Source organism: Sander lucioperca, chromosome 20 (assembly GCF_008315115.2).
Source record: "Sander lucioperca isolate FBNREF2018 chromosome 20, SLUC_FBN_1.2, whole genome shotgun sequence".
Classification (NCBI taxonomy): domain Eukaryota; kingdom Metazoa; phylum Chordata; class Actinopteri; order Perciformes; family Percidae; genus Sander; species Sander lucioperca.
The window spans coordinates 28,189,049-28,205,962 of record NC_050192.1 but is presented as its reverse complement, the minus strand read 5'-3'; the positions used below and the strand labels follow the sequence as shown (position 1 = coordinate 28,205,962).

Below are 16,914 nucleotides of genomic sequence, written 5' to 3'. Positions count from 1 at the left end.
CTTTTTCAGGTTTGAAAATGCCATATCCAATACCCTGTACCATTCAATTTTATTTTATTTAATGGCATTTATGTCAAAGATACAGGAGAGTGAAAATATCTGACTGCTTGTATTGCCTCATGACTGATGAAAAATTTGCCTTGTTGTGTGCAGTAGAACTTTGATGCATCGCAATGCATCGTAGAATCGAATTGAATCGAATCGTTACCTGGTGAATCGTAATCGAATGGAATTGTGAGGGCAGTGCCAATGCACACCCCTACTGTAGACCAGAGTAGCCTACATTAAGAAAGTCTGAAATGATGACTTAAGCACATATGGCATTAATATTAGGCTACCTTCAGTGGCATTTACTGGAGGGAGAACTCCAATGTCATGTATAAGCTATCTGTTCCTTTTGTCTTGTTCATTCTGCAAATAAAATATGAATGAGTCAAGTGTTGTTTGGTTATCTTTTATTATGCAGTAAGCAGTTTGTTCATGTAGGGATTAGAAAACTAAAATATAATAAATATAATAATATTGTAATATCATTTAGCTTAAATTTAGTAACCACAGTAAAGTAGGTTAGAGAATGTTGGAAAAGGTTTGAAATGTGTGTAGAGAAATTATCAGGCTACTCTAAGCAGTACAGTTAATAGTTATTACCCTATAAACATCTAGGCCTACAGATTCATGTGTACAGAGGCCTGATTATTATTATTATTATTATAAAAAAAATGGTTTTGGGGGGGGCCCCATCAGGACTGTCTATGCATAGGGCCCAGGATCTTGTGCTACGCCCCAGTGTATCACTGTGAATTTACATTGTTGAAAATTGGAATTGTATGACAATCTATGTAAGCATATAAAAAGAATTAAAAAGTAAGACCAATGGGACTGGCTGTTCTGGGAACAGCAAGGATTGTGGGTGGATTACACTAGTGTCCTAAAATCTCGTATTTTATCTGTTTTTATATGTTTTATTGTTTTGAACTGCTCTTTAATGTTTTATGTAAAGCACTTTGAATTGCCCTGTTGCTGAAATGTGCTATACAAATAATGCTGCCTTGCCTTGCCACTGTATCACCACCACCTTTAGTAGGTAGTTTAGCTTATTGAATTTATTTGTTTAAAACAAAAAAAATAATGTCATACCTCCTACATTTAAAAGGTTACATAGATATACTTTTACTATGGCTTAGATCTAACTAAGTAAATAGTCAGACTTAAGATAGATGTCTAAACTCATCTGCTGCACAAAGCAAGGGTTGCCAAGGGTAAATGAAGACTTTTTTCAAAGACATGGCTAACCAAGCAGCCATGACAGCTGTAAGTGATTGTTACCATGGGAACATGGCTCCGTTCTGAGTTAGCCTTGGGGTAGGGTGACTAACTTTTTAGGATTCAAATGAGTCAGTCTTTATTTTTGTGAAACTGTCTAACTTAGACCTGACCCCTAACACTACAGACCAAATCTAAAATATCTCATCCATCCAAATCACAGAAACAACACCTACTCCAAGTGGTATTAGCCAACAGATGGTTTGATTTAATTTGTTCATTTATCATATTTTAGTATATTTCCACAGCACTAATCCCATCAGTACAACAGCAGAGACATGTCATACTCACCACACAGCTGCCCTGCGTTTCTTTTATTAAACACAAATACTTTTACACTCACTAATTAATACAATAATACATTTGCTTTTTTTCTTTGTTCAGTCATAAGTTACCAACAATAAAACTCAACACTTATTGCACAGATATTTCACATTAAAAGCCTTAATTAGAAACATCTGCAGGAAATGTTGTGTTTCGTCAATAGTTGCTTACAATGCTTTTTTTTCTGTTAAAAAAGAGTGAGAGCAGCTGGGTGGTGAGTTATACAAAACTGTTGTACTGATGGAATTAGTGCTGTGGAAATATACACTATTATATATATATATATACACACTATTATGTCAATGATTTTATTAGCTGGCCTTAGGTAATTGCTTTTATTTGTTATTGCTGGCCACTATTATTTGAGACTTGGCCATTTTAAGTTTAAATACCAGAATTTACAGCAAGTTCTACCAAAGACATAGTCCCTAGTGGTTGCCTTGGGTAGGACAGTATGTGATAACAGTATGTAAACTCCTTGAATAAATTAACATTTAATCATCCCTTGTATGCTGGTGGTTTATATGAGCTTCATTAAGTTAATGACCAGATAAAATAAGAGCTGTGCTGGTTAAATCATGGCACTGTATCAGCCTTCCTGACCACCTGACTTTGTAAGTCGTTTAAACAAAGCTAAAGCCTGAGAGTAACATTTATTGAATGTGTCTTACTGGACTGTTGTGATGCTTTAAAAACAATGGGGCTAGACAGTTCAGGCAGACTGGACAGCAAAGGGAGTGGGTGGCAGAGGTGCTGCATTGGAGTCAACTGCTAATTAAGATTGATCCAAACCCCTGCTGGCCGCGCTGCACTATTGGACAGCACTACGTATAAATCTTTGAAGTGACTCACCACTGCCTTCTTCCCTCCTCCAGCCTACGTGTCCTCCCAGGATATATAGGACTTTGTGTCCTATCGCCTCCACACTTCCTGCCTGTCCTCTCTCATGCTATTAAGGTCTGACTATGCTTGTCTGATTGTCTAACTTCTTTTTTATTTTTTATTCTTCAGTCCTTTTCCTCTTTTGTTGTTTCGCTGCGAACTCTTCTTGTTGATAACTGCTGGACAAGGCCGCTGCCTCCCCCCTCTCCCCCTCTCCATCACTTGCTAGCACATGCCACCTGGTGCTGATTGGCTGGAATAGTGTTTTGTGGCTCTTGCGCACCTATGTTTGTTTTGCACTACCTATAAATCTTAGAAGTGACTCACCACCGCCTTCTTCTCTCCTCCTGCCTGCGTGCCCTCCCAGGATATATAGGACTTTGTGTCCTATCGCCTCCACACTTCCTGCCTGTCCTCTCTCATACTATTAAGGTCTGACTATGCTTGTCTGATTGTCTAACAGTATCTGAAAGCCCCTTTTTCAATGGCAGAATCAGGTGGGGCTGCTCCAACAGTATTTGGAAGGATTGGGTTATGCTCAGGCAGAACTACTTTGTCAGACATGTTGTATGACCATGTTGAGAGGCAAAAGGGTTTATGGTTGTTTTGATCAGCCACACTGGAAGGCAGAGTGAAAAGCCAGATCTCATAGAGACGGATAAGATGTCATATCGTTTAAATATCGTTTATATGTTATATATATAACGGCGCACATTTTCAGACTCTCCTGGAATGCATTTATAGTGTTGCTCAAATGTGTTGGGTTGTTTACATAAAAAACTGACAGAAATAGTTGTGAAAAGATAAACTTAAGAGATAACTTCAAACCCTGGCTCCTTTCACCTCCACACAGCTGGCCAATTACTACATGAAGTGGGTGTGAATGACAAAGTGAAAACGGAAATTCACAGAAATTGTCGACTCCCAAATTTGACGTGGGAATAGGTGTGGGAGGAGAGGGTGTCCCATTCTGTACCAACATCCAACAAGCAATTCTGATGAAGCATGCAGGCAGCTAAACTTTCAGAAACAGAAAATCTGACACTTTATACATTGGCCTGGTATCAAAAAACCACCTGTTTAAACTGGCTTACTCACTATAACTTATAATTAATTAAATACACTGCCTCCCTTTCCACAACCGTATTTATTTATTTTTTAAGCTAGTGTCACATTTTCATTTTGTGTCTTGTCTTTGCCATTGCCTGTCTTGCTGTTTTATTATGTTTTTATCTAATGTAAGGTGACCTTTGGTGTTTTGAAAGGTGCCTCCAAATAAAATGTATTATAATTAGTATTAGATGTGTGACAGCAGCCAGGGTTTCATCTTCTCTCTCAAGCTCACGCAACTATTTTCATTTATAGCACACACATGAAAAGTTCATGAAAAGATGGAGAGTTACTTCTCCAGGCTTATTTCAGGAACACCACCTGTGTAACACACAGCTTCTATCCAGCTGATCCCCACAACATATTTGATTCAACAAAAACAATCCTACATGGTGAGTCATGAATCAGCCATTATCGAAAATGTGAAGGGAGAAAAGATTACTAAAGCTCGACAGGCCAACAGCTGCTATAACAGACCTTTAGTCTGACTGTACTGTTCAGGTTCAGATTTTTTTATTTGTATCTGTAAATTTGTTGCGCAGTTACAAAGTGCAGGGCATCCGTGACACACAGTTTTAGACAACACAGATAACATACAATGGGACAATAAATAACAATACAATGAGACAATAAATAAAGCAGTTCAAATGCTCCAGTACTAATCAAGATGCTACAATACCTAATAAATACCAATGAAAACACAATTGAAACTGACCACCATAAAATCCAAAAATTAATGAATGAATAAATACCATATAGGCCTACACAAATACAAGCTTTGCAAATTGTGCCATTTTTCTTACAGCTTGTTCATCAGTGTGATTGCCGCTGGAACAAAGCTGTTTTTATATCGCTTGGTTTTACACTTTGGAATTGGTTATCCGCTGTAGCTGATTGTTGTCACTGGGCAGTGATGGGGAAGTTCATTTAAAACTACAGGGCTGCAACTTAACAATAATATTGATTATTTTATTGTATATATTTCCGCTGAACAGAATCATTAGTTGATACATTGGGTTAAGTGTCCAGTTATGATTTACATTTCAAAAGCTTTCAACAGAATAAAACTAAGTTTTATGGGAAACATTGAAAACTGTAATTTGCTTAAATTAAATTAGTAGTTGTTGAAAACACTGATCAGTGCACAAAATAACCATTATCAGTTTCAAGACAAAACTACTAGTAACTGCCATATTGGTCAAACCCTTGGTAAAATATGAATGTTCATACAGTGAAATGTCATAGAGTTTGAAAATAGGAGCTGTATTACCTTTGAACTTGTGGAAGACAGCCCAGAGTTCAGCGATGTCAGTGGCAAATGTGATGTCTGTGTCCAGGACAATGACTCTCTGCAGGTCGGACGGCAGCGTCTTAGTGAGCACCAGCTTCATCAGGCCGTAGATTCCAGAGTAATGTTTGTTGGGGATCCATGACACCTCAGACTGAAACACCACACCAAAGCAGGGTTGGGATCATTTGCTGTGAAATTGTCTGAATTTTATAAATGTGTACTTTATATAAAAGCATCAGGTCGAGCTCTCTGTGGTTAGTCTGGCTGCTATAAAGGCTATGCCGATATTTGGTTTCTAATGGGGCATCATTTGTTATAACAATGTCTTAAGTATAGTATATTTTGGGTTTAATACGGCAATATAAGTGGTTTCAGCATACATTACAGCATAATTTAGGTGTATGCTATCTAATTAGGGTATAACTGAGTCTGTTTCATGTCCAATAAAGATCACATTATTTCTGGTCTAATTTGATACATCTTATTAATGTACCAATTACAGCATACTTTCTGTCTAATGATGGTATAACTGTTAATTTACTGTCTAATAAAGACCACATTATTCTTTTATTTCTAGGTATAATTTGATAGAAATTACGGCTTATTACGGCTCAATAATGTACCGTAAAATAAAGTGTGACCCAGCATCCTTAAAAGATGGTTAACAGAGCTAATAACTTCTCCAAAGAATTAAAGAAGGTGGCATCAGATCAGTAAGCACTACAGGATAGCAAGTGAAGTTGAATGCAGGTCGGAGTATTTCTGAGGGAAGCTGGGAGTAAATGAGGTGAAGAGGTTGTGTTGTTCACCTTCAACTCATCTGCATCGTAGAAGTCGACCTTGACGGCAGGGACCATCCAGGTATGGAACAGAGAGGACAGGATCTGCTGAGCAATGGAGTCTGTGATGAAATGGAAATGTAGTGGGTTCCGCCTGTGGACACACACACAAACACACATACCCAAAATGAAAAAGCTCAATCTTTTAAGACTGAACAGATGCAAAAAGAAAAGCACACAAACTCCGAAAACAGAAACGATGCAAAAAGAAAAGCACACAATCCCCGAAAAGAAATGCAACAAAAAAACGCTGCATCCAGATTACACAACGGAAGTTCTCCAGGCCTCTAGGGGGTGCGCTAAGTGGAACAGCTGGATTTTCGACCCTACGGGGAGAGAGTGAGAGAGAGAGAGAGAGACGGGGCACGTTCAATCACAGAAAGGTGAGCACCGTTGTGAAACGGTGTGTAACTGCTTTGAGATCATAGACTGTAAATATTAAGTCTATGTTTGAGATATGTTTTCTCTCGTTTGGTGGGTGTGTCTCTAGTTTATTGGCTCAGGTCACAGGTGATACCCAATCAGCAGAGACGTGTCTGTAAACTCGTGGTGATAAAAAGGCAGAGAACTCTCTCCCCGTGGGGTCGAAAATCAAGCTGTTCCACTTAGCGCTCCCCTAGAGGCCTGGAGAACTTCCGTTGTGTAATCTGGATGCAGCGTTTTTTTGTTGCATTTCTTTTCGGGGATTGTGTGCTTTTCTTTTTGCATCGTTTCTGTTTTCGGAGTTTGTGTGCTTTTCTTTTTGCATCGTTTCTGTATTTGCAGCACGTTTGTGTATTTGGTTGTGTTGTGTGTATTTGCAGCACTTTTGCTAAATTGGTGTTCTCTGGGTTTAGCAGGGCATGTTTAGGAAAATAGTGGAAAAGTTGTAGTAATAGTAGTATATTCTCCTTTCTTAAATCTCAGCAGCTGTGCCTACTTTTATTTATCTCGCCAAATACCTTGTATATTGTTTATTGTTCATGTATTAACCCTCTGTTAATTTCATCCATTATATTCATTCATTGATTTATGCATGTGTATTTAGTAGTGTGTATTCCTAGTAGTTAAATAAATTCTTAATTCATTAAGAACCGGATAACGTGCTTTTGTGTTTTTTAAGTATATTATGCCACTGTACACTGAGTTATTTACTTACTTTTTTAGCAATCCTTTAGATTATGAGATTTAATCAGTTTTCTTGAACTTTTCAAGCTGTGCCCCGAACTAACATAAGAAACTAATCCTAGGTAAATATAGTTTTAATATTAAAGAAATTATTTCTGATAGCCAAAATAAAGAGCAGGCATTCTATGATAATTAAATATAAATCAATTAACCACACATTTACACTACAGAACATTTGATAAACAAGCTCTATTTTGATGCTTTTTATGCCCAAGTAGCCTAGATGTCTTATTCATTGAAACATTGAAATGTGTAACTCATAAACTTGACTTACTTTCCAAATTAATAATAAATTGTGATCATTTCTTCTCTACTGTAACTCGTGTCACTCATGGCTGACCACCAGACCCGCCCACACATACAGAGTTAGTTTAGAGACCTGCATGTATTTTGACACCTTCACACACATTACGTTTTTGGTAAGCTTCACGTTGGCTTACATTTTTAATTGTTTTCGGTGCTATACTCAACGTTCAGGGTTAAGCCCTGACTAAATGACCTGGCTACTGTAAGTCTAGTGAGAAAGTCGCCCAATTTGGCAACACTGTGTGTATGTGTGTGTTAGGTGCCTGCATGTGAGAGAGGGGGCATGGATAGCTATGTTTGCCACATAGCTATCAGTGGCTGTATGAGTTCATAATGCATATTCATATTAAATATTTTGGCAGTAAAAAAATACCTGTGTGTGACATCAGAACTCTTTTGGTACAGACCAAAATGTGTCCATAGCAGTAGAGTAGTAAAATATGGCATTAAATGCCTGGTCAGATTTGTAGTTTTTTTTTTTACTCACTGATTGAACAGATAGCACCTGATTCAAATCTGAATTTTTTTTATTTTCGTATGGGCAAAATTCGTATATAGTTGTTCAGACAATATTTAAAATGTAGCTTCATGGGTATGCAGTCAGCCCTGGGGCTGGTAAAGTAGACACAGCACAGTGAGGAGGTGATTCATCAGACAAGACGCCCAAAGCTTCATCCAGAAAAGTATGCACACTCTGTATCCTACAGCTCACACACACACACATAGAAGAAGAAGAATGTACAAAATAGGTATTCAGGGCTTCCAAATCAGGTCAAGAAATAGTTACAATGTGGGCACCCTTGGGTGTCTTGTGCTGAATGACTTTGGGAATGAATGTGTCAGCTGCACTTGCTCAATAACTACCGGGGGCTAGGAGCTGTCAAAATGTATCAGAACTCTGGTTCCACACAAGCTGTCAACAACACCGGTGCAAATAGAAAGGGTCTTTACATACTCTGGACAAACAGCAACAAGCCTTTCACTAGATACTTAGGATTATGCCGATAAGGAAGCAAATATGTCAAGTACATCCTGATTATTAGAGCTGTGCCTATGATAATCTAATCATGTAATCTTCATTATGCAATATTGTTATCTTGTTCCCATAAAGACTTTCTGAGGGGACGCAGATACAGATTCATTGTGCTCTCATCTGCTCAGGCAAAAGTGAAGGGTTTTCCTGAACCTGAGTATTCACCTTCAAGTACCATATGTAGAGTAGGGATTAGAGTTGGGTCGATTTCCGGTTGCACCAGTCTGTTCTGGTGGACGAGGCTAAACTGGTTGAACCAGCATTTGTCACTATTACACCTTGTGGCAACCTGTGTCACCATCAAGGCGCTAAATCTAACTTGTATTGCAAGCAGTGTTGAGCAGTAGCGTTACTAGTTTAATTACTTCTCAATAGCGTTGCCGTTTCTGAATCAAATTGCTTTTCAGTAGTTTAGCTCTTTTATTGACCAAGTAGTGCAGTAGTGTCCATACAACCTAACATACATTTCCCCCAGCATTCTAAAGCTGTAGCACAGCAGATCTTTCTGCTGCGGTCTGAAACAAAAGTGCTGAGGATCACTGACGCCCCCACCAAACACGGATGAGTCGTGTACGTGGATGTAAAAAATAAATAAACTAGCTCCAATGTAACGTTCAGTGTAGCGTCAGTGTATAGCTTCGTATTATGTGGAGTAACTGGTAGCTTAGCTCTCTACACTTTCCAAGTAGCTTGCTTTACACTGGTAACAAGCAATATGACATGATTAACATTATGTAAGTTTATAAACAAACTAAAAGAGCCGCTAGTGTCCAGCAGTCGGACCCTTTTGGACAGCACTTTACTGCAGAGCTGAGCGGCAGGGATTACATTTCACTAGCGGTGGGAATGGCGCATGTTCTGTTTGTTTACCAAAAAGTTCATGTGTTTTGTTGTGGTGACAAGATGATATATGGCAGAGTAAGTCTCAAAGAAAACCGAAACTGTGCCGCCGATATGGAAACATTTCGGATTTTAAGCTGGAAAGAGGTGAGCTGAAAAAGACGAGGCAAATTGTAAACACCTATCCAAAGAGGTTAATATAAGCTCACAATATTAACTCTAAAAGGTCATGGCTAAGAGGTGCATTATTGCCACCAGTTGTTCTGGAGTCGCTACACTCTCATTATGAACTTTTTCTTTTTGAAGTCTCACTTCAAAAACCAGCTGGGAGCAGCTGAGACAAGTTCGACACCTATTGGTAGAATTTGGTATTCCGGTCTTGTCCGGTGTTTGGTTTAATATCAAACCGGTTTAAAAATGTTTACACTGGCCCAAGCCTAGTAGTGATGGACCGATCCAACTTTTTCTCTCCCTATATTTATTTGCATACCCAAAGTCAGGGTTCTTGCTGTTGAGATTGTGTTTCAGTTTCAGATTTATAAATGGTGCTTATTATTTTGAGCAGCTTTAGGGCGTTTTCACACATACCTCATTTGGTCCGGACTTTCCGACTTTTCAGTTTGATCCAAACCAAAATTACAGGTGTGAAACCTCTCCCGGACCACGGTCTGGATCAAAAGACCAAATTTTGGTCCGATAAAAAGAGGTGGTCTCGGTCTGGACCAAACTGAACCATGGTCCGGTTCGTTTATAGTGTGAAAGCATTTTTTGGATGGTTCAGACTTTCGGACCAAATACAAGAAGCTCTTGCAGGCTCTCCTTGTGTTACCAGACCGGGGAAGCTCCTTTAAGGAATAGCTCGGTGCTTAGTGTGTAGGCTACATGAGAGAGTGAGAGTGACGGTGAATGCGCTCAGAGCAGACAGCTGTCAGCTATCAGAGCAGAGAATACATCAGCAGTTTACTTGTTAAGTGGTAGTAAATGTACAGTGTAGGTTTCCGTTTGTCTCTGAATAAATGCGCCAGAAAGAAAGTTCCCGTGTCTTGCTTCTCAACATCACAACAAAACAAAAAGAGCCACGGCAGTAGGGGAGAGCAGCAGGCAGTAGGGGAGAGCAGCAGTCAGTTGAAAAAACTCAGAGAGGATGGGGAAGCCCGTCTACAAACCAATCAATTATAAGTATCTCACGTATGTGATGACGGCAGGACGTAGTTTTGTCACGTATAGATCTTTAGTGTGCTTGCATAACTGCAGTGTGAAACCAAAACTTACTGGATCAAATGTATACAATGTAACAAAAACATGAACCTTGGTCCGGACCTTGGTTCGGGCTTTCAGGTGTGAAAAATCTGTGTGCCTGTTTTCTGTCCGTTTGTTTCTTTGTAATCAATTTACGTTTCTTTATATTAGAGTTGTTCTGATACCAATACCAGTATCGGAAATACCTCCAATACTACCTAAAATGCTGGTAAATGCCGGATTAGATAACAAAAAGCTTACAAGGCTCACGCTTGCGGTGATCCCAGTTATGGAACCGAAAAACTGCGGCTCACATGTGCTGTGGTTTGTGTAGTGAACGGTTAATTTCTTTATGGTTCTGTTTTGCATCCCTAGTCGCCGTGTCGCTTGTGATTTTTCCCAGGAATGTTGCCACAGACACCCAATACGTAATACTGCAAATGCAAGGGTTTTCATTAGTGGGCCTTGTTAACAGACATTTAAATTAAAATCTTCATTATTACTTTAACTATATATATATATATATATTTAGTTGATATTTAATGGGGATCAGTTACATTTAGCAAATACACGATCTGCCTAATAAGGTCAGTATCGATGCCAATATCAACAAAGTGTCTTCAGGCCAGCGAAGGCTGAACCCCTCTGAGGGCCGGGCAGGCGAAGGGGCAGCTGGGCTGGAAGCAGGCGACGGGCAGCTGGGCTGGAGCCAGGCGAGGTGTCAGCTGGGGTGGGGACAAGTGACGGGTCAGTGGGGCTGGAGCCAGGCGACGGGTCAGCAGGGCTGGAGCCAGGCGACAGGGTAACTGGAGGATGGTCCTGAAGCGGGATTGTTCATTGCTGAATCAGGTGACGGTTCATCTGGACCAGGGTCCAGCAACAAGGCAACAGGAACATGAGTTGGCCGAGTCACCGACAGAACACAGGGAGCAGGAGTCGGCAGAGCCGCTGACTGAACACGGGGAGCAGGAGTCAGCCGGGCAGCCAACTGAACACGGGGAACAGGAGTCGGACGAGCCGCCGACAGAACACGGGAAACAGGAGTCGGCCGAGCCGCCGACAGAACACGGGAACAGGAATCGGCCGAGCCGCTGACAGAACACGGGGAACAGGAGTCTCTGGATCGCCGGACAACGGCAACGTTTCTGAGGTGCCGTGCACTGGCAAAGTCTCTGAGGCGCCGTGCACTGGCAAAGTCTCTGAGGTGCTGGGAACCGGCACAGTCTCTGAAGTACTGGACAACGGCACAGTCTCAGAAACGCCCGGCACCAGCACAGTTTCTGAAGTACTGGACAACGGCACAGTCTCTGAGACGCCAGGCACCTGCGCAGTCTCTGAGACGCCTGACAATGGCGACATCTCTGGGGTGCCGGCCAACGGCGACTCAGGAAGGCAGGTCAGCTGCTGAGACTCTGGAAGGCAGGTCAGCTGAGGCTCTGGAAGACTGGTCGTCAGCTGAAGTTCTGGACGACTGGTTGTCAGCTGAGGTTCTGGACGACTGGCCTGATGACTGGCTGATAGCCCAGTTTGGAACATAGTCCTTTAACCAAGGTTTTTCTGAAACCTTCTCACAAGCTACCGCCAAAATTGCCTCTTTCTGGCAATCATCACTAGCCTTCCTCCACCTGGCTTTAAGCTCCACCAGGTCGCACACAAGGTCACAAAGTTCATCGGAAATCTCTAGTGGGTCCATGTTTGGTTAGATCATTCTGTAACAGGCTTCAGAGAATGTGGTGGACCCAAATGCAGAGACAGCAGGCAGTGTTGAGTTCAAAGATTTAATAAACAAAATCCATTCAACGAAAAGAGTCCTTAAGACTGCAGGCAAAATAATGCAAAACATCCAGGCCAAAAGACCAAGAATACAAAAACAGGAACACCAAGACAAGGGGCAGACTTACACAAACTCTCACGGAATACAATACAATGATCTGACACTAGACAAGGGAAACACAGAGACTAAATACAAAAGGTAACGAGGTGAAACAAGAGACAGGTGACACAAGAAATCAGTAACAGATGAAACAAATCAGGGTGGGGCAGACAATCACAAAAGGCGGGAAAACACAAGGCAGGAAGTAAAACAAGACAAGACAGGAAACACTAACAACAGAAACTCACAACCATGACAAAAAGTGGATCAAAATTGTCTCATCCTTAGTGTAGAGCAGTGGTTTTCGCTGAAACGTTTTTAGTCAGGGGCTGTTGTAACCAAGCATATTTATTGTGGTTTATATGAACTTAGATACAATTACAGTTGTTTTTAGTCTCACATTTTAGTGTGGAAGGGGAAACCAGCGCACTTGGTTAATATATATAAGTGATAGTCAACCTTCACATACATAGCCAATTACTTCCTCTATATGAGCAACATTAAAAAACAGCTCTTTCTGTAATGACTTATGTAGCATGTCGCTGGTCGCATAATTGAGGCTTTAACATTGATATTCATTCTGGATTATCCATTGGTTTGTCATTGCCTTTCAAACTATCCATATAAGCATTTTCTGATCTGGTGCACCTACCAGCAGGATGACACACCCAACAATTCATCATATTTAACGACAAAATGTTGTCTGTCAGACCTACCTAACCATTACAAAAATGATTCCTGAGCTATTAGATTATGTCTGGTTGAGTGTCAGCAACTAAAATTATTTGACTAAGCTCAGGGAAAGATTGTGCTCATGAATAAAAGAAACCAATGTTGACTGAGAGAGGCAAACTGTTCTCTGATGTCAAAGCCAGACGCTTTACATGTCCAACCATCCACCCATAAAAGAGGTTTTGTGCTGTGTAACAATGTCTATTACCGGTACTTCCACTTTTGCTTCTAATGGAACAGTTATCATTTGTACAGCACGAGAGGTCACCTGTCAGGAATAAATACACAGGTCATGTAAAGCCTTTGAACAGATGCTATCGTTTCTCTGGGGAGGACATTATTGGATTAACCCGACAGGACATATACAGCTGCTGTTGGACTGATCAGAATGATGATTGACTGCTGTTTGACTGGCCATCGTTCAGGTGAAACAGAATCAGTCACACACTGAGGGCCAGATGTACTAACGCTTTTGCGCCCACTTCAGGCGTATTTGTTTCGCAACGTGCGCGTACAAGCACGGCGAGGTATGGACAAACAGGCCGCACTGAAGTAAAAACGCAGACTGCCTGTCGCAGGAACTGAAAATGGCAAATTGCGCTTTTCCGTGTCATGCATATGCATTCATGGGAGGGTGAAGAGGAAAGTGGGAGTTTTCCATAATGAGATGGGAGGGGAAGCATAAAGTGACGAGAGACGAGCTGAAAGGATTTTTGCCACAAGGATCACACTTTTTCAGTTGAGTGAACACAAAATCATTAAGCGTTACAGATTAAGCAGCCATGCAATATTACAGTTACTGGAAGAAATCAAAGATGACATCGAATCTCAACTCAGCATTCACATTCCATTCCAGCAGTTATTAAACTCCTCGCTACATTACAAATATTGGCATCAGGATCATTTCAAACAGTCATAGCATCAGCAGTGGGAATATCGCAGTCTGCACTCAGCCGTATCATAGCACAAGTACTTAATGCTTTGCTACATTTACAATGGAGTCTAAACAACATACAGCTGCTGGACGTTAACTGACGGTATAGTACAGTAACTATGGCATATATGATTAAAATTTTGTTTCACAGAGAATTTATAGTATATTCAATATTTCTATATTTGTTTAGCTTTTGGCCAATCTGGACCATGAAAAGTCATGCTGCATTAGCTGCCTGTAACCATCGATGTACAGACTAGATTACTTTAGATGCTAAAGGCAAAATCTAAATCTGAGGACCATGAGTGCAGATCTGAAGTTTTACAGAGCATCTTCTTACATGATTTCTAAGCAGATACAGTATAAGACTACTCCTCAAACATGAGCATGTTTATCAATAAACACAACAGTGGTGCAGTATATACTGTATTTATTATTCATAATATTTTAACCTGGCAGAAATGTTATGTTACTTCAGCCAATTTAAAACAATAGATAGAGACTGTGCTTCTTAAATATCTAGTCATGAAAAAGAAAATAAATGACAAAAGGGCTGTCTACCAGCAAGAGTTAAAGCTAATTTTCTAGCAGTATAAAGTGGAATTATTATTGCACAATAAAGCATTCATCATTTATGTTTACATAAGACTAATGGCACACAACGAACATCAAGTAAAGTTTCACACTATTTAACAATAAAGTGCCCATATGTCAGCTTGCAGGAATGCAGGCTTGTCTTTCAAGATCTACTTTATCACATATAACAGGTTTTCTCATGACAATATTTGTCATTCTAAAACGGGATTTATGATTCTGTGGGGGCTCTACGCAGAGTTTACGCCATAGCCTACGTTAGTGGCTTGAGGTTTATACTTATGCGCTCTGCCTTGTTCTAGTGTATCTCTTTAAGAGAATAGCAGGGCCGGAATGTGTGTAGGCGTATGGAGTGTGTGGTAGAGCGAGTGAGAGAGTGACGGTGATTAGCTTTGGGGCGAGTAGCGACTCTAGAGTCATAGTGAGAGTGTCTCCCCTGTGCTTTCTGACCACAGTGGGAAATCTGTAGCAGGAAAAGTTAACCCTCTCTTTGAATTCATGTTGTTTATGGAGAATGAGAACCAGGAAATGAGCCAGGGGAAATGTGACACTACCAAGCCGCGGCCAAGCGGACCAATCACAGTTGTTGCGGTCTGCTTTGTGGTTTGCGCTGCCGCAACGTGTAGTTACTTTTTGTGAGAGGTGCACGTCAGGCTACAGCGAAGGGTACGGTGTATGGTCTGTATTTACACGTACCAACATATGTACCTACGTATTCACCTAAGCCATTAATTTAACGCAGGACCATAAATTGGCCTTAAGAGAGATGCCACTCTTTCATTAAATCAGGAAATGGTTCCGAACATTCAGTAAATGGGCCACTTTCATTTGGTTGACACTAGATTGTTGCCAAATTCCCAAGTTGACATCTTTCAAATATTCAGTCTACATGGTATGTATGTTTACAACGCAAGACTGCCTGAATGACTGAGGTGAACCTCAAAAGACAAAGTCGAGGTTAAGCCCTGTTTGGGGTTTGGGCTTGGGACACAGCTTATAATAACTTGTTGTCAGTAAGGGTTTGGACAAATTGAGGTAAAATGTCATGGTCATCACAATCTTGATTAAACAAATAAGTCTGATATATACATGACTTGTATATAAATTTCATTTCTAGGAAACTTGGTTGGTGTAAGAAGATTAAGAAGTCAAAAAGAGCATTGCTGTACCTGTGGAAAAGGACAGATTTAACCAGTGTCACCACGTCTCGACTGGCGTTGTAACCTGCACAAACGATCGCCACGTGGATGGTCTGTGGAGATCATGACAAGAGTGAAGGATTAGAGTGAAAGATTATAAGGAATAGATTGAAACAAAAAAGGTTAGAAAAAGATACTCATTCTGCACGTCACGATAAAAACATATTTATTCAGATTTGCTGAGTAGAAATAACCAAAAGAAAAGAAATTTGTAGATATAAAGTAAGTAAAGTTTTACTCTCAGCACAGAGAACAGTGTTTGTAGCAAATCATACAGTGGAACATTCATTACCTTACATCAAAGTATCATGGGAAGAATTCTGATCAACCATATGGTAAATAGTACCATAATCCGTAAATCCAATTGATTGTTAAAACAAACAATTGGAATTGTTGTTTTGCAGCAGAAAGCTAAGGCTTCTGTCTTCCATGTCATCACATTGTATGCTTGTGATGACACTTGTGATGTCATGTTGTCCATGACATCCAGTGCAAAACTGTGTAACACCTTCCTATTGCAGATGAAACACCTTTACACTCTGTTCATAAAAATGAGCATATCTCAAAAACTTAAAAAAAGTACATAGTTCAAATAAGTTATGGAGTGTTAAAACCTATTTTGTTCATGTTTCTACATTGAGAAATATGTTGGACCAATATGTTTTGTGTGTTTATTTAGAAAAATTTGATGAAAACAATTTGAATACATTTTTTTATTAATTTGTAATTAGTAATTTTATTTATGATACACTTCAATATTTGTATTAATTATTATGGTTTATTGACTTACATAACCTTTTATCTTAGGTTGTACTGATTTTAGGGGTATGAAGCATTTGAAACATCTCCAAGAAATGACATCACAATAAGCAAAAAATACCAATGTAGGCACTGGTGGACTAGTTCTATGTAGGCACTGGTGGACTAGTTCTATGTAGGCACTGGTGGACTAGTTCTATGCAGAGCTCAAAGGGTTCATTTGTTTCATATTAACCTCTAGACCCTAGACGGTTTTTAACATTATGCAGGACCCTCACAGCCCTGAGTTATGGCTCCAATTTTAGCTCTCCCTGATGCCAGCTTGACACGTCAAAACTCCATGTGCTTTTTATTTTCCCCTCTCGGAGCTTCGAAGGTTCTCTCCCTGCAGGGGTCAGGGCAGCCGGGCTAACCCTCCAAATGAGCAGGGGTCATGTTCAAGCACTGCTGGAAGGGTGCTACAGTCAGA

General features: G+C 40.3%; 1 protein-coding gene and 1 long non-coding RNA gene across 2 annotated transcripts in view; both read right to left on the bottom strand.

The window, feature by feature from the left end:
* large1 (LARGE xylosyl- and glucuronyltransferase 1) overlaps positions 1 to 16,914 on the bottom strand; it is a 217,193-nt gene that overhangs the window by 101,718 nt on the left and 98,561 nt on the right. The window contains exons 4-6 of the mRNA XM_031316902.2: positions 15,657 to 15,739; positions 5,740 to 5,863; positions 4,910 to 5,081 (exon numbers count right to left, since the gene is read on the bottom strand). Coding sequence (XP_031172762.1) covers positions 4,910 to 5,081; positions 5,740 to 5,863; positions 15,657 to 15,739 — 379 coding nt within the window. The remainder of the gene's footprint in view (positions 1 to 4,909; positions 5,082 to 5,739; positions 5,864 to 15,656; positions 15,740 to 16,914) is intronic.
* On the bottom strand, positions 107 to 4,126 carry LOC118493990. The gene is made up of 3 exons (XR_004896047.1): positions 4,117 to 4,126; positions 3,373 to 3,382; positions 107 to 262 (listed from the first exon to the last, which is right to left on the bottom strand). It is a non-coding gene; the product is annotated as an uncharacterized LOC118493990 (long non-coding RNA).